Source organism: Ursus arctos, unplaced genomic scaffold, assembly GCF_023065955.2.
Source record: "Ursus arctos isolate Adak ecotype North America unplaced genomic scaffold, UrsArc2.0 scaffold_25, whole genome shotgun sequence".
In the NCBI taxonomy this organism is placed as follows: domain Eukaryota; kingdom Metazoa; phylum Chordata; class Mammalia; order Carnivora; family Ursidae; genus Ursus; species Ursus arctos.
The window spans coordinates 11,995,049-12,017,648 of NW_026622930.1; the positions used below are offsets into that span (position 1 = coordinate 11,995,049).

At 39.5% G+C, this 22,600-nt stretch overlaps 1 protein-coding gene across 2 annotated transcripts in view; it reads left to right on the forward strand.

Moving 5' to 3' along the window:
• Positions 1–630: 630 nt before the first annotated feature.
• Positions 631–22,600, forward strand: part of TC2N (tandem C2 domains, nuclear) — a 34,815-nt gene continuing 12,845 nt past the window's right edge. Inside the window, exons 1-5 of one of the 2 annotated variants that reach the window (XM_026515439.4) lie at positions 631–716; positions 12,734–12,856; positions 14,204–14,437; positions 20,550–20,717; positions 22,232–22,323. In XM_026515439.4, the coding sequence (XP_026371224.2) occupies positions 12,790–12,856; positions 14,204–14,437; positions 20,550–20,717; positions 22,232–22,323 (561 nt within the window). In that variant the 5' untranslated portion in view covers positions 631–716; positions 12,734–12,789. Of the gene's footprint in view, positions 717–1,165; positions 1,656–12,733; positions 12,857–14,203; positions 14,438–20,549; positions 20,718–22,231; positions 22,324–22,600 lie in introns of those variants that run through there. The other variant, XM_048219881.2, reaches the window with a different exon arrangement.

Here is a 22,600-nt window from a genome sequence, read left to right on the forward strand (position 1 = left end):
AGCCATTCATCAACAGATCACCTAGGAAGTCACTCAACAACTTTCTAAGAACAGTGTGGAGATTCCCACCATGGGAGGCATAAAAGGGCCAGTCCACTCCTTGCCAGGGTGCTAGAGGGGATTCAGCGTAATATGGGGCGCCAGGGCGTTGAAGTAGATACCTTTAGGATTCCTTCCAACATACCTATTGCTGGCAAGGTGGTAGTAGGTATAAAGCCACAGAAGTGAAGAGGCAGACTGATTCTTACGGTAACAATACAAGGCAGCTAAGAAAACTGTTCTTCTGTTTCCAGGAAAAGGGTTCATCCACACCTCTGGCAAGAAGGACTGCTCCTTCCTCCCTATACAAAGAAGTTCATCAGTCCTATACCTCCTTTAGTTTTTAATCTCCCTTCTGACCCCTCCATGCACTCCAAACTACGCCTGGCTCCGAGTTAGACCTTTCCAGAGGGAGCAGCCAGAGCACGGGCTGGGAGCGGCGACGCGGGAGGGGCAGAGGGCGCAGGCCCAGCGCGCTCAGGTACTCGGCCGGGGGCCCCTCCCCCTCCCCGCCCCGCCCCTCGGCGCGCACCTCCGGGGGGGCGGGGCGGACCTGGGGAGGGGGCGGGGCGGACTTGGAGGGGTCGGAGGCGGGGTCTCAGGGCGCGGCCGCGCGAGGTGACCGGGGGCCCCGCTCCCGCGGGAGGCCACGGCGGAGAGCCCGCTGCCTGCAGGAGGTAACCGGCCTCAGCCGCGCGGCGCCGCCTCAGCGCGGCGTGGGGCGGCGGCGCCCGGGGAGCCGCGCGTGGACACCCCGCGCGGGGCGGCCGGGCGGCAGGTCTCCGGCGGGGAGGGGGCCGCGGGCTCAGGTGCGCCGCGGGGCAGCTCCCGGGCGCGCAGCGTGGCGCGGGCCTGGCGCCGCCGCCGTGCCGGGCGTCCGGGGCCCCTGCCCCAGCAGAGGAGCCCCTCGCCCCCAGCCACACGGGGCATATGGTTCTGTAGGGGTTTTCATCTCCTTTAACTCTTTAGAAATGTCGCCTGCGTTGGGGGGCCCCGGGGACCGTTCCCCGGTCTCCTCAGCGACGCTTGCTCTCGGGAGCCTTGGGGAGGTTTGGGGCCCCTCGACAGCCGCGTTCACGGTGGGCGGGGCGGAGCGGGGGCGGGCAGTGACTCGGAGCTGGGGGCGAGACCCGGGACAGCAGGGAGGGGAGACCCTAGCTCCGGCGGGGCCGGCCGCGCGCCCCGCTCTCTGCCGGGCCCAGGTGGGCTCTGGGCAAAGCGGGAAAGAGGGAAGCGAACTTCTTTGCCTGGAGAGTCGGATAAGAACAGATTCGCCGAGTGTCTTCTGTGATGGTTCTGAAACTTTCAGAAGCAGAGAGGGGGTGTTAAAATGTCACTTCCCTATGGCTTTTGCAAAACAGGAATTATACACCCAGCTTGATTTTAGATTTGGCTTCTGTCTCTTCCAGTTTTTTTTTTTTTCTTCTTTGCTGTTGCTTCCTTTAAATAAAGGGAAACGGTATGGCTGATTTGTGGGGTATATTGCACCCAGATAGATGTCCAGATATAGCCAAGATAGATGCCAAGCCAAAAACATTGGTTCCTTTAGCATACTTAAAACACAGCATGTGGAAAGATTGCTTTGGGTTTTGGAATTATTCTGATTCTCACTTCAGGTAGGCATGTAGGAGAATATTTATTTATTTATGTATTGTATGTATGTATGTATGTATGTATTTGTCTTGATTACTACTGTAAAAAGTAGCCTGGAAGATACTGAGAGTTAACAACAACATTCCCTGTTTACCGATTTAATATTTTGATATGTAACTTTATTGGGGTTAAAAACTGGTTCTTCTGGAAGGAAAGTTAATATTGCTTGCCCTCGAGAGCTGGGATTGGAAGAAATTTACCTTTATCTGTTGTATTGTAGCTTTTGTCAAGGACTGTGAGTTACCCTCATAACTGCAGGAAAAAGTCTTCGTAAAAATGTGTGTTTCTTTAAACCCTTCAAGAAAAGTATGTCAAAAGTATCTCTTGTATTTTCTTAGCTTTACTTGAATTATCATTGTATTCATGAATAAAGCTAACAAATTGAGAGATTCCGGTTAATTCCGGTTGAGAGAAACGGAGTGAGGTTCTTTTAGGATGTCTGGCAGACCTGTTGGGTTGGCAGATGTGTAGTATTGGGGTTTTTTGAAGTCAGGAGTTGTAAATGTTAGAAGCATGGTGGATTTGTGGTTGTTAGTCCTGTGGGAGTGGAAGAAATCATTCAAGTAAGTAGAGTGAGAAGAGAAGACCAAGGATGCCGAAATACCAACATTTAAGTGATGTAGAGAGACAACCATGGAGAGTGAGAAGTCAGGAAAGAAGGAGGAAAATCTAGCAGACAGTGGTACATAGGAGCCTGGAGAGGAAAGAGTTTGAATCAGGAGAGAAATCTCTCTCAGTCAAATGAGTCAGAGGGATCTGGAAAATAGGAGCTGATTAAGTGTGTCTTGGCTTTGGTAGTTAGGATAGGAGGTCATTGATCTCAGCAAACACAATTTAAGCAAAATGATAAGGATGGAAGTCAAATACTCTGAATGAATTTGAAGAGTAAATAGAGAATGAAGAAATAAAGATAAGGAGAGTAGAGTCCTTATTTTGAGAAACAAAGATTAGAAGAAGTGACAGGGTGGTAGAAGGGAGTTTCTAGTCCGTTTGGAAAGAATATAAGGACAACAGAATAATACCTTTATGTTAAAGTGCTTCTCACAGCGTTGTGCCTGTCTCATGGTGAAGTAGGAAAAGCTGAGAGCAAGTAGCTGAGCGTATTGAATAGAACTATTATAGGAAAGATTTTCATCTTCCCCCATTCGAATTATGACCACTGTTGTAGTGGTATTTTGCTCTGTTGGGTTCAGGTGTTACCAGTGGTAAAGTGACACTTTCACAAACTGTTGGATGGCGTTTCACCTGAGTTCCAGGACTGTGATACTCCCAGCTTACATTTAAGTCATGTATTCTTTCTTGTGTATCTCCGTGATTCTTCTCAATATCTTATGTAGAAATCAGACATTATGGTTAAATCAGAATTCATGAGGCATATGTCAGGGCCTTTGCTTCAGTTATTATTATAATAATTGAAAATGCTCTTAGGTGAAAATTTCTTTATAATGAGTTTTACTTCAATCATCATTGAAAGTTTAATTTTTTTGTTGCTGTTCAGACATGTTGTTTTATGTGTATTTACGTTTGGAATATGAAAATAATAGCCAAAATGGAAAAAGGCCAATAATCAAGTGTTGCCGAGGATATAGAGCACCTGGAACTCTTGTACTCTGCTGGTAGAAGTGTAAATTGGTAAATCATTTTGGAAAAATGTATCAACTACTGCGAAAACTGTGTTCAAACTACACCTAACAAAATTCTGGAAAATGCAAACTAGCTGAAAGCAACAGAAAACAGATTAGTGGTTACTTGAGGATGAGGCAAGGGAAAGTAAGGATGGTTGGAAAGAGGTGTGAGGAAACTTTTGGGGTTGGTGGGTTATTTATTTTCTTGATTGTGAAGACGCTTTTACCGATGTATACATATGTTTGACTCATGAAATTGTACATTTTAAATATGCGCAATTTGCTGCAAGTCAGTACGTAAATAAGGCTGTAAAAAAAGTAAATAAAATAGTGGAAGAAAACACACTATATTTTTTCTTTTCCTTTCTTTTCTTTTTTAAAAGATTTATTTATTTATTTGAGAGAGAGCACGAGCAGGGGAACAGGCAGAGGGAGAAGGAGAAGCAGAAGCAGACTCCCCACTGAGCAGGGACCCTATGTGGGGGCTCTATCCCAGGACCCTGAAATGACCTGAGCCGAAAGCAGACGCTCAACTGAGCCACCCAGGCACCCCTATTTTTTCTTTTAAATATTGTAGTTATCTCAGGGTGATGGGATTATTGATAATTTTTATTTTCCTCATGTAGTTTACAGTATTCTTCATATTTACTACCATGGGCATGCATTTCTTTAATTTTTAAATGAGAAATTATTTCATATGTACAAAATAGTACTTTTGACACATCCATAGATTTAGAGAATACCGATAAAAAACACTGTACTTATATCATGCTTTAGAGATAACACGTTGTCAGTATTTTCAAAGCCCTGATGGTATCTTTCTCTCTGCGTCTTTCTCTTTCCATGCTCCCTGATTTTCTGTATAGTTTTAGTATATAGGTATGTATTCGTAAATAATGTAATGTTTAGGGGCGCCTGGGTGGCACAGCGGTTAAGCGTCTGCCTTCGGCTCAGGGCATGATCCCGGCGTTATGGGATCGAGCCCCACATCAGGCTCCTCCGCTATGAGCCTGCTTCTTCCTCTCCCACTCCCCCTGCTTGTGTTCGCTCTCTCACTGGGTGTCTCTCTCTCTGTCGAATAAATAAATAAAATCTTAAAAAAATAATAATGTAATGTTTAGTTTTGTCTATTCCATGACTTTTTTGCACGTTATATTTATAGAGTCATCGATGTTGATGCATTATAGTTCACTTACTTTTTATCGCTCTGTAGCGTTCCATTGTATGACTTTACCACTGTTTATCCATCTCCCTGTTAATGGGTATTTAGGACTGTTTTCAGTTTTCTTTTTTTTAATTTAATTTTTACTTTTTGCCATTAAAAGCTGTTTTGTTATGGCCATTCTTTTTTTTTTTTTTTAAGATTTTATCCGTTTACTTAGAGAGTGCGTGTGCGTGCCTGCACGTGATTGCGGGTAGGGGCAGAGGGAGAGGGAGAAGCAGCCTCCCCGCTGAGTGCAGAGCCCAGCATGGGGCTCGATCCCAGCACCCCGAGTTCCAGACCCAAGCTGAGGGCAAATGCCCGACTGACTGAGCCACCCGGGCGCACCTGTTAGGGCCATTCTGATCCATGTCTCTTTGCCTAGGAGTAGAAAGAGTTGTGGGTCTTCAGGGCTGCTAGATAATAACTGAATTGTTTTATAAAGTGGTTGTCCCAGCTTATACTCTCAGAGGCACTGTGTTAGGTGTTCACTTTGTTCCCTTCCTCAACATATGAGACATCTGTACAACATTTATAGTTATCCGAATTGTTTCTTTTCAGCAATCTGGCCGGTGAGAATTGGTACTCCATTAGAGGTTTTTAATTTACATTTCCTTAATTATTGATGATGTCGAACCTTCCATAATTCCTCTTCTATGAGATGTCTGTCTTTTGACTATTTCTCTTACTTTTATAAATTGATGTATAGTTGCCTTTATTTATTTGTGGTACTTATTCTTATCAGTTAACACATGTGGCAAATATCTTTTCCCCAGTAAGTAGCTTGTCTTGTCTTTTACTTTATGTGGGGTGTGTTTGTTTGTTTACTTTATGTGGGTTTTGATGGGCGCATTCTACAGTGTAGTTGGACGTGTCAGCCTTTTCCTTTATGGTTTGTGATTTCGGCATCTTTTGTAACACGTTTATCTCTTCCTTGAGGTTGTAAAGATATAGTCTGATATTTTCTTCTGAAAGCTTTAAAATACTGACGTTCATATTTATGTCTTTAATTCATGTGCCTTTGATTTTTGTGTGGTGTGAGGTGGGGATCCAGTTTCATTTTTTTTTCCATATAGGTAATCAGTTTTTCCCAACATCATTTACTGAATATTCTGGTTTTCCTCCCTGTGATCTATAAGCATCATATGTCAAGCTTCCATATATGTTATGTGTGCATATGTTTCTGGACTCATCTTTCTTTGGTCTCTTTGTGTATCCTTGCCTGCAATCTTATTTACACTAGTTGTGTAAAGAGACATGATACCTAAAAGAACGAGTCATCTTCTCACAGTTCTTTTAAACCTAGACTCCCTTTCAAATTAATTTTTTTCTAAAGTGAACTTTTCACTGGAATGTATTTTTTATCTTAAATATTTACTGTAATCAGCTGAGGTCACAAATAATGCTGAAGGTACTTTATTTTTTTTAGAGAAGGAGAGAGGGGAGAGGGGCAGAAGGCGAGAGACAGAGAGAGAGAGAGAGATAGAGAGAATGAATGTTAAGCAGGCTCCATTCCCAGCATGGAGCCCCATGTCATGCTTGATCTCACAACCCTGAGATCGTGACTTAAGCTGAAATTTAGAGTTGGGTGCTTAACTGACTGAGCCACCCAGATGCCCATAATACTGAAAATACTTTTTAATTTTTTAATTTTAATTTTTTTAAATATTTAATTTGTTTGACAAAGAGAGACACAGCAAGAGAGGGAACACAAGCAGGAGGAGTGGGAGAGGGAGAAGCAGGCTTCCCGCTGAGCAGGGAGCCCGATGCGGGGCTCTATCCCAGGACCCTGGAATCATGACCTGAGCGGAAGGCAGAAGCTTAACAACTGAGCCACCCAGGAGCCCCCTGAAGCTACTTTAATGTAGACTATATCAGGCTGTCTTTTGTTTTTGCAAATCCTGTCCTAACTCACTAGAGTTTATTTTAACTTGAGCAGTAAATATTAGAATTTTCATTTTGGGAATATAGTTAAGATATTTGGGAAAACCTTCATACTGCAAATAGCTGAGAATGCTTATTTAAATATTTTTAAAAGGTATTTAGGAATTAATATGCCAAAATCTAAAAGAAAGCTGAAAATCTGAGACTGAAGGAGCCCTTAAGTCTTATTTGCTCTGAGGGCATTTGCTGAACTGGGGAAACTTGGTTAGATTTGATTAAGAATTTGGTGAATTTGCAGGACTGGAGGCGTAATTAGAAGTCAGCCCCGGGCTTATTCAAGGCAAGCTAACAAAAGACTCTCTGCCTTTAATTCTGAGATTCCCAAAAGTGTGTGGTGTCAAGGACAAAAACTCACTTTACCTCTTTCAAAGATCTGCAAGGAAAGTGGCCTTGATGCCAAGTAAAACAGGGGAAGAAAACCTGTCCTTGGGAAATTGTAACCACCAGTCCATGGGCGGTGTAGGGGCTGGTTCATCTCACGTTGGTGGTCCAAAAACATTTCAAGGTGTAATTTTTTTAATATCTTATTTTTCCTTATATATAATTAACATACCATAAAATTCACCCTTTTAAAGTGTACAGTTCAGTGGTTTTTCCTATACTCACAAAGCTGTGCAACCATCATCACTAATTCTAGAACATTTTTATTTGCCCCAGAAAGAAACCTTGTACCCATTAGCAGTCACTCCTCATTTCCCCCTCTCCCCCCAACCCCTGGCAGTCACTAATGTACTTTCTGTTTCTATGGATTTACTTATTCTGGGCATTTGATATGAATGAAATGATACAATATGTGGTCTTTTGTGTCTTGCCTTTTTCACTTAGCATAATGTTTTCAGGGTCTTTTCATGTTGTAACACAAATCAGTCCTTCATTCCTTTTAATAAGGTTGAGATTGAATAAGATTCCCTTGTGTGGATACACCACATTTTGTTTTTCCATTTGTTCGTTGATGGACATTTGGGTCGTATCCACTTTTTGGCTATTATGAATAACGCTGCCATGAACATTTGTGCACAAGTTTTTGTGTGGATATATATTTTTCATTCTCGTAGGTATGAGAGACCTAGGGAGTGAATTCTTGGGTTATATGGTAAGTCTGTGGTTACGTTTTTGAGGAACTGCTGGACGATTTTCTAGAGCAGCTGCACTATTTTTCGTTCTCACCAGCAATCTGTGAGGGTTCCAGTTTCTGCACATCTTTGCCAACACTTGGTTTTGTCTATCTTTTTGATTATACCCAAACTAAGTGGATGTGGATTGGTACTCACTGTGGTTTCGATTTGCATTTCCCTAATAACTGATGCTGTTAAGCACCTTCTCGTGTTTATTGGCCATTTATCTGTTTCTGGAGAAATATCTATTCACATCCTTTTCCCATTTTTAAATTAGGTCCTATGCCAAGGTATGAATTTAAACTGATACGGTAAAGGACGCTTGTGTGGCTCAGTGGGTTAAGCATCTGACTCTTGATTTCCTCTCAATTCTTGATCTCAGGATCGTGAATTCAAGCCCCACCTTGGGTTCCATGCTGGGCGTGGAGCCTGCTTAAAATAAAATAAAATAAAATAAAATAAAATAATATGGTAAGCAAATGCAAATATTCTCTGAGAGTATATTTTCATCTTTGGCTTAAAGAAGTTCTACAAGTGTAGTATCAAGGTCACTGAATAATTTGTCAAAGATAACCAAATGCACAGGAAATAAGACAACCCGAATAAGAATCAGCAAAACAACAGATAGAAGTAAATTTGCAAAAGCTTACATATTGAAATTACCCGTCATAGATTATTAAAATAGCTATGATGGGGGGGCACCTGGGTGGCTCAGTCGGTTGGCCGTCTGACTCTTGATTTCGACTCAGGTCATGATCTCAGTGTTGTGAGCTCCATGCTCAGCGAGGAGTCCGCTTGAGATTCTCTCTCCCTCTCCCCCTTCCCCTTCTGCCCTCCTTCTCAAATAAATAAATAAATCTTAAAAGAAAATAAAATAACGATGATGGGCTATATTTAAGAAAATAAAAGCCAAGATCTTTTTTTATTCCAGCTGCTTTTGAGATTTTATCACCGGCTTTGAGTCATGTTATCGTGATGTGTCTTGTGGTTTTCTTCTTACTTCCTCTGCTTCGTGTTTGTTGAGGTTCTTAGATCTGTGGTTGATAGTTACCAGATTTGAAGAACTTTGGTATTTCTTCTTCAAATATTTTTTCTGCTTTCCGCCATCTCCTTCATGGACTTCAATTACGTGTATATTAGGCTGCTTGAAATTGTCCCATGGGTCACGGATACCCTTTTGTGTTTATTCTTCTTTGCTCTTTGTTTCATTTTAGGTAATTTCTTTAACTGTACCTTCAAGTTCATTGCTCTTTTCTTTTGCAATATCTAATCTGCTTTTAACCCCATCCAGTATTTTTTTCATCTCACATATTATAATTGTCATCTTTAGAAGTTGGGTCTTTTTTTGTATATTTCACATCACTTCTTAACTTTTTGAACATATGGAGTCAGTCAGGACTGTTTTAATATCCTTAACTGTTCGTGTCATATCTGGGTGGGACTCAGAATTGGTTGATTTCTCTCTCTCTCTCTCTTTTTTTTTTTTTCATGTTTGGTAATTTTTTATTGGATGCCAGAATTTTACTTTGTGTGCTGGATATTATTTAGATTTTTATAAATTTTTTTTTTGCTTTGGGACATAGTTTTTTTGAAAATGGCTTGATCCTTTTGAGTCTTGCCTTTTCAATTTGTTAGGTGGAAAGCACACTAGCATTTAGGGCTATTTATTCCTCACAAGGGAAGCAAGACCCTCCTGAGTATTCTACCCACTATCCTGTGAATTGTGTGGTTTTCCCAGGTTGATGGGTGGGGACAGGCATTTTTACCAACCTTGGTGAGTGTTGGTATGGTTTTTGTAATCCTTTCTGGTGGTCTTTGCCCAGACGTGTGCAATTTGCTTGCATGCGTGCTCTCATCAGTTGAATACTGGAGTGGGACCCTCTGCTGATGTGTGATTCTCTCTGTGTGCACCTCTCTGCCCTCTACTAGTTGGCCATGCACACTCTGTCTGCCTTATTCTTATTCACATAAACTTGTTTCCTTTGCTGCCTTCCTGCCCCGTAGTCCCCAGTTCATTTTGGATGACTCAAGGCCATCAACTTGGAGGACCTTTTCCCCAGAAGTAGTAATCATTTTTAACCAGTCCTCCCGCAGCCCTCTCATGATGAATGTAAAGTATTTGCAGGCTGACTGGGGTCAGAAATGTGGTTTGATGAGTTCGTTAAGTGTTTTTATATGAGCTGGTTGTTCTACTCTGTTCCCTTATCTATCAACTACATATTAGCTGAGTTCTTACTATATTCCCAGCATCATATAGGGTGCTGAGTGTGAAGTAGAAAGTGAGTATAATATTGTTCCTGAAAAGTTTATATTCTGGAAGGGGAGAGAGAACAAGTGTCACAAATGTCAAGAAAAATATAAAATTCTTTTTTTTTTTAAGTTCACTAGATGTTTACAAATGCGAGAAATTAATATGGTCTGAGTGGTCAAGGAATGCATTCTTTAAACTAGGGTTGAAAGGGATTTTGCAAATGTATAAATTTTTTAAGATTTTATTTATTTATTTTAGAGAGAGAGAGAGCACGAGCTGAGGGCGAGGGACAAGAAGACTCCTCTCTGAGCGTAGAGCATGATGCAGGGCTTGATCTCACGACCCTGAGATCGTGACCTGACCTGAAATCAAGAGTTGAATGCTCAACCAACTGAGCCACCCAGGCACCCTGAAAATGTATAAATTTTTAAAACAACTAGTTACAAGATACAATGCAAGAAAAGATGCCATTTGTGAGAAGCGTACACTTAACAAGAAAAGTTCTGCATTTATATGAGAAAAACTGTAAAAACTCCCAAAGATACAAACGCAGACTTGAACAAATGTTCTGGGTAGGCATACACAACATCTTCAGAATGTCGTTTTTTTCTAAAATCCTTTATAAATATAACAGAATCCCAATGAAAGTATTATTAGATTTTTCCTCCTGGGGATAGACAGATTATGAAATTTATTTGCAAGAACAGACAAGCAAGGATAGCTAGGAAAACCTGGAAACTGAACAGCAGTAAGGATGGGAGGCTAGCCCTCCTACATTTGAAAGAATGTAGTATAAGCCATTATAATTTTTAAAATGTGGTACAAGAATAGACAGACCAATTGAAGAGAGTAGAAAATACAAAAAAGCCCAATTGTATGTAGAAATTTAGTCTGTAATAAAGACAGTATTCTAATATTATTGGAGAAAATATGGAATTTTAAGTAAGTGGTATTTGTGATACCAGAATAGCCAATTGGGAAAGGTAGGATTGGATCTTCTCATACTGTACAGCGGGCTGTTAGTATAGAAAGTAATAACACCATAGTAAGTATTAGAAGAAACCATGAGTGAAGTCTTTTATGACCTACGTGTGGGGAAAACTTTCTTGTGACTCCAAATCCAGAAGCACAAAGGGAAAAACATGGATAAGTATAACTACATGTGTGTGTATCCAAACACTTGTATGTTTCTGTATAGATGTGTACATATATTTATATATACACACATTCTTTCTCTCTCAGCAGAAAATACCATAAAAAGACAATGACAACTGGAAGAATGTTTGCCACTTATGTCATGGATAATGTGTTAATCTCTCAAGTATATAAAAATCGTCTAAAATGGAGGCAGAAAAGGACCACTAGCTTTATAGAAAGATGGGCCAGAGATAATGAGCAGCGAGTTCATAGAAACAAATACAGATCAGCCTATATGAAAAGGTGCCCACCCTCACAGTAAAAGAGATGCAAGTTAAAACAACACGAGATATCATTTCTTTCCCATCAGATGGGCAAAAGCCCAGCATTTTGACAAATAATTTGTTGGTGACCGTGTGTGGAAGCCAGAGCTAGTGTATTACATTGAGAATTTGTAGCTTGTGACCTGCGGGAGGGGGAGATGCAAGCCACCGACAGGGGTTGGCAGGTAGCTCCCTCATCATCTGAGTTCCCACTTTGGGGAAGTGAAAACCCCCGGGGTTGTTTTGATTGAAGGCGCAATTTCAGTACATCCACACAAAGGAAGTAAAGTCAGAAAATTTGTTACTCACAGATCCCAGAAACAGAAGTAGGGACGCAGAGATGAATGAAGATTCACGATGAATTGATAACTGTTTAGTCCGGGTGTTAGGGGTTTTCTTATACCATTTTATCTTTTGTAAACATTTGAAATTTCCCATGAAAAATATACAGAGTGCAAGTATGCATAAATGAAGAGAGTGCATTTGGAATTAAGTCGGTGAGTCCAAGGTGGGCAATTGGATGTGAAGTTCTTTTTTTTTTTTTTTTTTTTTAAGATTTTATTTATTTCTTTGACACAGAGAGAGCATAAGCAGGGGGAGTGAGAGGGGGGAAGCATGCTCCCCACCAAGCAGGGAGCCTGACATGGGGCTCGAATCTAGGACCTCGGGATCACGACCCAAGCAGAAGGCAGACGCCACCCAGGTGCCCTTGGATGTGAAGTTCTTAGACAATTTTATGTTCCTAATTAACTTACAACAGACTCCCGGGGTGCCTGACTGGCTTAGTCACTATAGCACATGACTTTTGATCTTGGGGTCGTCCATGTTGGGTGTAGATATTACTTAAAAATAAAATCCTTGAAAAAAATAAAATAAAACCAACTCCCTTTATTTCCAGTTTATGTTGTATGTGGTTTAGGTAGCTGGTATCTGTGTGTGTGTGTGTGTGTGTGTGTGTGTGTAATACAGTGTTTCAGATATATTTTTCTGTTAGTGTAATTCTAAATGTTAAACCAACTTATAAAGTATGAAGTTGTTTGTTGGCCCCATTATAGGACCTTTGGATTACCAAAAGAATTGATTTGGAGGAAGTGAAATTTTTCTCACACTTTTTGTGAGTGCTATATTTTCTTGGAAATTTTGCTTGGGCATTGATTTGGGTATACCTGGCAAAAAAGAAAATTGAGGGTGAATTTTTCTTTTTTTCCCCCCCGGATTTAACATTGAGATTGTTCCGTTAGTGATTTTTGAGTATGTCATTTTAATAACGTATAACAGGCGTAGGTCATACAAAATTACACGTAAGTTGAAAAATCTATCTTCCTCTAAACATTTTTGCTTTGTATTCCTCATTCATCTTAGAAAGACAGATAATATGATTTATTTGGTGATACCTAGTGGCATGAAGCCTGATCATGTTAACTTGTTTTCTATTCTATCAACAGATTAATATTAGAATTGGAAGTTTGTATCCATTGCTGAATATTGGAAATTGGATGTAATGGCAGCAGAATTTATAAAGACCTGCTGTAGAGGATGTTTTTATGGTGAAACGGAAAAGCACAATTGTGAGTTTGGCTTCTTTTGACTTCAACAAACATGTATTTAATGTCTTTTTTATTTGTGGCATTTTGTAATACAAAGATAAGTGAGACATGTTTCCTAACTTCATGGGGGAGACAGAAACATACGTCTGGGGCACACTAGGTAAGTATTAAAGTACCCTGGAGCGTGGGGGGGAGAGAGAAATTCAACATTCAACCCAGAGACACCCTGGGACGTCACTACCCAGGGGATGGCATTGGTGTGGGAGTCTCGAGGGGGTTTCAGCAGCTCAGTCAGAAGAAGGAAGTAAGAAGAGGTGAAAATTGGACCTGGTCAGGCAGGACAGGTGGGTGAAGTAGTACAGGCAAAGGCAGGGAGGGAAAAGCGTTGGGTGTGTTCGGGGACAGTATACTCTGGCAAATGTTTTCATTTGAATAAAGACAATTTCTAGTTTATGAACAGCGCATTAAAAAATGCCTCTCACAAATGAAAGCCTGATGGAGAGGAGACCCATTATTTCATCAAGACCCCATCTTTATGAAGGACTCCTGGAGGGTTCCCTTTCAATTGCGTGGTGGTCTCATCTCTTCAGAGTTATGACTGGAACTTTATTTTTCTCTGGCTTTTGCTTGTATTCCTTCATCTAGAGCATAGCTTCCTAGTATATTTGAGTACGAAGGCTTCTTTTTGCATTAAAACATTTCATAAATTCCTACACAGTAGTAGTTGTACTTTCATTCTGAAGTCAGTAGACAATACTAATTGTACATAAGGATGAACTCTGGGTGTCCCTCACCTCCCCATCCTACGTCACCAGCTTAGGAATCACGCAGCATTTGAGACAGGGGTGAAATGGGTCATAGAAGCTAGAACAGGGAGAGTCGCTATTATATTAGGGTAAAAATACATTTTATTTTGTGATTGGGTGAAGGCTTTTGTAGACCTAGAGACCTTTAGGTTCTTTTTTAGAATTCTTTTATATATTTAAGACTGATGTTCACCACCAGTACTGACAGCAAGAATTGCTTTGTTGACAGTATTTTACTTGAAAGCATCGTGGAATTAACCACCAAATAAACTTGTTTTCCATCTGCGAACTCTTTCGTGGGAATGAGTTTCTCTAAGAACTGCTTTTGCCATTATGATAAGTTAATATACTTTGGCAGTAGTGTATTAATTTCTCAAATATTGCTGGGACAGAATTAATGTAGATTCCAGAAGTGCTTGATAGGAAAACTACGTAGTAGTTTCTGTATCAGCAGTTTGTTCTAAAATGATTAAGTAAATACCAAAGCATGCTAACTTTAGATTATTATATCTAACTCCACAATCGTATTTGTGATTTTTCTTTTTTCTTCTTTTACACACAGTTTCCAGGGAGAGAGACTTTAAAGCAGCAGTCTCAGAGAGTCAAAATACCACTGTCTGTGTCCCTCCATTGAGTTCTGTTTCGGTAAAGCCTCAGGTTGGCTGTACTGAGGATTACTTACTTTCCAAATTACCGTCTGATGGCAAAGAAGTACCATTTGTGGTGCCCAGGTTTAAGCTATCATATATTCAGCCCCGGGTACAAGGAACTCCCTCACATCTGGAGGAACTCGAAGGTAAGCAATGCCACGGCAGGATTTAAAAATCAACACATAGCATGTAAATGCTATTGTTTCTGTGATTTTGCTCTTTTATATCTTGAAAGATATAAAGTTTTTTTATATATAAATTTATATTTTGTTTTTTATGTTTTGCTCTTTCTGTAGAGGAACTTAATTTATAATATTTTTGAATGATCCCTTTATGAAACCTGATCACAATCAACACATCTGTGTGTCGGTGTGGCCTTTTTAAAAAAAATTTAAAATCAATTAAGTAACATAGAGTGTATTATTAGTTTCAGAGGTAGAGTTTAGTGATTCATCAGTTGCATAGAACACCCCGTGCTCATTACATCACGTGCCCTCCTTAACGCCCGTCACCCAGTTATCCCTTCTCCCCACCCACCTCCTCTCCAGTGACCCTCAGTTTGTTTCGTATAGCGTGAGTCTCTTATAGTTTGTCTCCTTCTCTGATTTCATCTTATTTTGTTTTTCCTTCCCTTCCCCTATGCTCGTTTTGTTTTTTTAATTCCGCATATGAGTAAAATCATATATTTGTCATTCTCTGACTTATTTCGCTTAGCATAATACTCTCTAGTTCCATCCACATCCTTGCAAATAGTAAGATTTCCCTTTTTTGATGACTGAGTAATATTCCACTGTACGTAACTTCCCAGTCTAAATAGCCGCTTGAGTAAGATAGATTCATTGGGTAAATTTTGGCTGATGTTGTTAGTGGCCAATGGAATAATGATGATAAGAAGAAACAACATGTAATTCTTGTATTTTAAAAATAATTTGATTTAGTCCATTGAAACGCTGTCACAATGTTTTCCCCCCCAAAATTTTTTTATGAAAAATTTCAAACATACGGAGAAGTTGAAAGAATATGAATACCCACATAGCCACCACATAGAATCGATCATTAATATTTTACCGTACTTAACCACATGTCTATCCATTCCTCTTTCTGTTATTAATCCTCTTTAAGTTGGGTTGGGGGGTTGGAGAACACATTTCACAGTAAATTGCAGACATTAATACACTTTTTTCTAAATACTTAAGCATATATGTAATTTACCAGAGTTCAGTGTCTGTTTAGTTTTCTTCTTTTGACCTAAACCTTATACACAATGAACTGCCTCAGTTTTAACTTTGTTTTTGTTGAGTTTGAACAAGTGCATATAACAGTGTAATCGAAACGCCTATCAAAATCTAGAATATTTTTCCAAGTATGTTTTTCTGCCCCATCATTCTTCTTATTCTGGGATTCCAATTAGACATATGTTGGACCTTTTTATATTGTTTTTATGGGCCTCTGAGACTTCTTTTGCTCGTTGTTGTTCAGCGTTTTTTTTCTTCTTTCTTCTTAAGATTGGGTATTATTGATTTTCAAGTTCAGATTGGGTATTATTGATTTTCAAGTTCACTCTCTCTTCCCTCTGTAATTTCCATACAGCTGTTAAGCCCATCCAGTGAATTTTTATTTTAGACGTTGTGTTTTTCAGTTGTTGAATTTACATTTGGTTCTTTTTTATAGATTCTGTTTCTTTGCTGTGATTTCATTTTCTTTTCTTCATTATTGTAAGCCCATTTTCTTCTGTGTCTTTGGGCTTTAGTATCTTCATCTGCTAATTCTAACATCTGAGACACTTAGGTTTGGATTCTGTAGTTTGTCTTTCGAGAATGGGTCACGTTTACATGTTTCGTTGTGTATGGAGTAATTTTGGATTGTATTCTGCGTTTTGGATGTTATGTTGTGGACACTTCAGAATCTGTTATATCACTCTGAGATGAGAGGGTTGTTTTTTGTTTTTGTTTTTTTCCTTTTTTCTTTTAACCAGGCAATGAACTTGGTTGGACTCTGCTGCAAATTCTGTGTCTTTGATGGCAGCTTTTATCTCCGCTTGGTTTTTGTACCCTTAATTGGAATCTGTCCCGCATACGTGTGCTCAGGGATCAGCCGGATATTTGAGCAAACTTTATTCACAGAATTTGGGGCTTTCTCCTTTCCAAGATTTCCATCTTACTTTCTAGCAGCTGTGGTTGCTCTGAACTCTGCCCTCTGGTTCTTTAGTCCAGAAAGAGTGTGGATTTTCTTTTGGCATTTTATCTGCCCTGTGCAGTGCCAACTTTGGCTTGCGCTCAGGCTAACAGTCATTAAAAACAGGTGGCCATTCCCTTTCTTCCAGGAGTTAGTGCTGTCCTGAATATGCCCTGCTTCTTCTCACTCTCCAGTCCCTTCAGGGTTTTTGTTCATTTTGTTTTTGGTCTGCAGTGTACTGTTGTTATCTATAGGAGACTTGGGTTTGGTAGGAGTGATTGATCGATGAGCCAGCCCACCCACCCACCCACCCTTCCTTCCTCCCTCCCTCCCTCCTGGAAAGAGGAACCCTGTGCTTGGCCCACCACCTTGTTTTGCACATAAGCAGTGTCTCTCAAAAACAGTGTTCAAGGGGCACCTGGGTGGTGCAGTCGTTAAGCGTCTGCCTTTGGCTCAGGGTGTGATCCCAGCATTCTGGGATCGAGCCCCACATCAGACTCCTCTGCTAGGAGCCTGCTTCTTCCTCTCCCACTCCCCCTGCTTGTGTTCCCTCTCTTGCTGGCTGTCTCTGTCAAATAAATAAATAAAATCTAAAAAAAAACCCCAAAAAACCAGTGTTTAAAAGCTCTTGGCCACAGTGTACCCTAATTATCGGTCTTTCTCTTTCTCTTGTACTTGTTAACAGGATTGGGATTAAACCACATAAACAGTTTTGTGGTCTGTTTTATTCATATCACATGTTGTGAACACGATTTCACATTCATTGCTTTGTAATGGCCCCATAGTGTTAAGTCTGTAGATGTACCATAATTTATTTAACAAATTCTGTATTCTTAAACATCTAGGGTGTCTTATGTATTATTTTCATAATCAGAAAATTAAAAATACTTACCTGGCAATATGTGGTAGTTCCTCTTTTGTCTATTTTATTAGATCACTGGAAAACAGATTGCTTGTCGATTTGAATGAATGAGGAAATTGGTTTACACTTAAATTATAGGCTCAATGAGTATGTGGTAAAGCCATCTGATTTTGATCATATTGGAGAGAAAGATGACTTTATTAGAGTCGAGAAAGCGTTCTTGGTGTCTAAGTCTAGACGTGTGCGTGCTGTACGTGTATGCGCCTGTGAGGGGTGGGCTGAGCAGGAAATTCTGAGAGGGAGATAAGGCAGACCACTGTCAGTAATAACTGAAATTACGTGTCAAGTATTAGAAATGCGTCTTGTTTCATTGCTTACTTACTGATGGGTCTCATTACAGCCGTCGCTTACTGCTTCGTAGCACATAGATTCTGTCATTAACGTCTTACGGTGCGTGCTTTATCACATACCTGTCTATCCATTAAGAGAAGGCATTTTAAATAGATATTGAAATTTTAAATAGAGCTTTCGAGAGGTGTAAAGTAACTGTTACTTTTTGTTAGTTTTATAGCACTGTGGTTCTGTAAATTGAGAGACATTCCTCTTGAACTTTAAAAATGATATCACTGTAGACCGTTGGAGGGGAAAATTGGAATTCTGTAAAGGAAAAATGAAATCAGAATATTCTTTTTTAGGTATAGCCTGTAAAGGTCGTGAGTCATCTTTGGTGCTACGATTCCTGACAGTGTATTCTTGTTACCATAAACAGACGTGTGTGCTGAATGATTTACGGGTCGGCTTCTAAGGTATACAGGCTCCTGACAAAGCTCTCTGGCGTCGCAGCTCCGTCTTGGCACCCCTCTGCCTGTGTATTGTGCTTGGATTACACACATAGTTATTTGAACTGGGGTGAGGATAAGATCTCACCTCATAACCCCATATTTTATTTTTCTTTCCTGAACTCAGCGTGAAGCCACCTGTTTTATGGTTTAGCTTAATTCAGAAAGTATTGGTTTGTACCGTGGGTTCTATTTTAAACGGGATGAAAAAATGGCAATAATTTAAACACTTAAAAACTTTATGTCTCCATATTATTTCCAATGTGATTCTTAACTTCAAAAGGAATTTGATCTATTGTTTTACCCTTTTTAAATTGCGAGATATGCACATGTAGAAAAAAGTAGTGGAACAGAAATCCATAGCTCCTTGATTTGTTACAAAGCAAAACAGTGTACGGTCGCCACTCAGGTAAAACAAATGTGTGTCACCAGCCATACGTAGAAGCCTCCGTCTTCCCTCTTTTCCATCTCACCAGAGTAAGCAGCGTCCCAACTGTGACAGTTAATTGCTTCCTTGCTGTCCTTCCTTTTTACCGCCTGAGCACATATCCCTAAACGTCACGGTTTAGCTTTTTCTGTTTTCTGACCTTTATGTAAATGAAATGATGTATTCAGCATATAGTCTTTTGTTTATGGGTTCTTTCATTCCACGTTATTTTTGTGAGATTCATTCAAATTGTTGTCAGTAGCTTCAGTTAGCTTTAATATCCGTACAATATATTTATTGTATTTATTAAAAATATATTTATTTTTATTCTCAGTGGCATGATATACAGTCGTGTTTCTGTATAATGTACAAAGTTGTTTTTATGTAGTAAGTGTATACTACAGTCCATTTTACTGTTGATGGACGTTGAGTGTTTTCCGATTTTTGGCCGTGCTGGGTAGTGATGCTTACGCACATTCTCGTACGAGTCTCGAGGTGCACACGTGCAGGCATTTGAGTTGTGTACATGTCCCAGAACAGCATTGTCATGTCACAGGGTATATATTATCTCAGCCTTTGTAGAATTTGCCAAACTGTTTTCTACAGTGATTGCCTCAGTTTATATTCCCACCAGCAGAGTTGGGTAGCTCACATTGCACTACTCTTGCCAACACTTGCTTTTGTCAGGCTTTTTGATTTTAACCACTCTGGTGAGTCTGGAGTGGAATCTCCTTGAAGTTTTCATTTGCATTTGCCTTGCAACTAATGAAATTGAGCAGCCTCTCATGTTTTTGGCTATTTGGATAGCCTCTTCTGAAGTGCCTGCTTGAGTCTTAGAGCCAATTTATTTTTGGGCTTGCCTGTCTTTTTCTTACTGATTTGTGGGAATTCCTTATATATTCTCGCTGTGAGCCCTTTGTTGGTTATGTTTCTTGCACATGTCTTCTCCCACTCCGTGGGTTACCTTTCCACTCTCTTCAATAGTCTAGAAAAATGGAAAATTTCAATTTTAATGTGGTTCAGCGTATTAAAAAAATTTTATGATAAATGCTGTGTTCCATTTAAGAAGTTCTTCCCTGCTCTAAGGCTGTGAAAACTGTCTTACAAGTTTACTTAAATATACAAGTTTTATTGGTTTGCCTTTAACATTTAATTTAGACCCACAATCCACTTGAAATTAATATTTTGTGAATTTTTTTAGTTGAGATGAAGGTTTATTTTCTATATATCAATATCCAGTTGCCTTAGCACCTTTTAATGAAAAGACTATTCTTTCTGCACTATTTTCCAGTGTCACACTGATTGTAAATCTAATGTCCACAAAATAATGGGTGTCTCTTTCTGTTCTGCTCAATCTTATTGTGCCAGTGTTCTGCTCCTAATACCCAGTAGCACAGATCTTTCAGTCTTGTTTTTCTCCTTCAAGATTTTGTTCAGTTATCCTAGGCCCTTTGTGTTTCCATATAAATATTTTCTAATCACCTTTTTGTTGATTTCTACCTTTATTGCATTGTGGTTAGAGAACATTACTCTCTGATTTCAGTCCTTTCAAAGTTATTGAGAATTGCTCTGTGTATCACAAAAATGTGGTCAGTTTTTATAAATGTTCTGCGTCTTCGTCAAAAAATGATCATCTTTTTACTTAAAAAATGTTCTTTGCGAAAGTAGAAAAATGAAAGGAAACTCAGATCACAAAATACAGAATAGTTCACGGGACAAAGAAAAATGCCAAAAATTTACCAGACTGGCTTGAGAGCAGGGTTCTTGGCTGATCCCTGGCAGAATACTCCATGCAGAGCTCAATAAATGTGTGCTTGTTTTTTTATATTTCAAGCACATGTGATTTGGTATTACTTGAGACAAATTTTTTTTCCCTTCTGCCTTGGATGCACCGACTGTTAGCTAATAAGTCCAAGAAAAGGGTGTCGTAAAACTTCGGAAACACTTCCTTTTAGGATCTGCCAGAGCATCTTTCGGAGATCGAAAGGTAGAACTTTCCAGTTCATCCCAGCACGGACCCGGCTATGATATATACAACCCCTGCTATAAGTATCAGCACATCTCACCCGATTTGAGCCGGCGCCTTCCTCCTCGCTCAGAAGCAGCGAGACTGTATGGATCAGGTATGGACATTTTTTTGTGTTTTCTCTTTGTGTTTCTCTCTAGCAAATGTAGAAATCAAATGAAACCTCAGACCTTGGAAGAGATGATTTTTATTATCCAAAACAAAAAAATAAGAGAAAAGCGGGCTTCAGAAGTGATATGATAAATGTTATGACATCTCTGTGGTATTCTGTCTAATGTAAAAGGATTCATGAATTGTGTGTATTGGTAGTTCCAAATGCCGTTTTGTTCTTTTTTGAAAAGTTTCGTTTTTTTTTATATATCATCTATCCAGTCAGAAATTCTATAGTAGATATTTATTAGCTTTTTTCTTTCCTGCTCTAGTCAGTGAAAATTATAAATTTACAAACTCATGATGAGATTACAAATGTAAAGAAAACAGAAAATGCCTATGTGATCATAGAACTTTCTTAGTGTAATATTTGAAGACTGTACCAATTTTAGACTTTCATGTACAAATCTGATTACAAAATGCTGTTTTTCAAGTTTTTAATGTATATAGCTATTTCAACAACTGAATTCAGGGTGAGGTGCTGAAAACAAGGCAGAAGTATTAAATATTTATTTTATTATTTTTTAAAAGATTTTATTTATTTATTTGACAGACAGAGAGGCAGTGAGAGAGGGAACACAAGCAAGGGGAGTATGAGAGGGAGAAGCAGGCTTCCCGCTGAGCAGGGAGCCCGATGCGGGGCTGGATCCCAGAACACTGGGATCATGACCTGAGCCGAAGGCAGATGCTTAATGGCTGAGCCACTCAGGTGCCCCTGAATATTTATTTCAACACTGTGTTAGAATACACAGTTAATATACCGAGTTCCATTCTTTGAGAATCTTCTAGTTTATTTCTCTCTCTCTGTCAAATAAATAAATAAAATTTAAAAAATGGGGGGGGGCACCTGGTTGGCTCGGTTGGTTAAGTGTCTGCCTTTGGCTCATGTCATGATCCCTGCTCAGCGGGGAGTCTGCTTCTCCTTCTCCCTCTGCCTGCTGCTCCCCCTGCCTGTGCACTCGTGCGTGCTGTCTCTCCCTCCTTCTCTCTCTCAAATAATTATCAAATGTCAAATAAATAAAATCTTTCAAAAAAAAGAATCTTCTAGTTTAGGAGGGAAATTAGAAATATAAACTAGAAATATAGGAACACATGGAATTCAGTATTGTTTTTTTAATGTGGTAGATGCTTTTTATGTAGTTGAATCGCATGTCGCACAGAAGACCTACATTCTCTCAGAGTATTCCTGTGGAACGAAGGATTGTAATGTAAGCACAAAGAATGAATTTCTCCTGCTGGTATTTGATGCGGTTGTGAAAATGTGTTGTTTGATTTATGTTGGTTTCTGTTTAGGACAAAAGTAAAATAATTGAAAAAAAATTTAAACTTTAGTAGACTTTCTCTCTTAAGTAGATTGCATTAATATTCATGATGCACTCCTACAGAGATTTAGTTCATGGTGATTAAGTAAAATTCCAGTGTTTCTTTAATATAAAGAATTTTTTCCATGTCCCTTCGTAGTTTGTGATTTAAGGACCAGCAAACTACCCAGTTCCCCTGGGCTAAGCAAGTCTATGTTTGATCTTACAAGTTCATCTCAGCGGTTCATGCAGGTGAATTATTGATATAAATTTAATTGTATACGATAATTTATTTTCAAGCTAAAAATTGGGGAAGGTGTGAATTACGTTAGAAGCAAGATGTGTAGATCTTTTGTAGATAAATCCGTGGTAATATCTGAATAATGAACACTTGGCATTTCCTGTGTGCATTTTTTCAGGATGCTCTCAGCTGAATACTAAAAGGCAGTCTTTTTTCTTTTTCTTTGTTTTTTAATGAATTTTACATCTCTCAGTTGGTATGTACTCAGGCAATCGGAATTTAAAACGG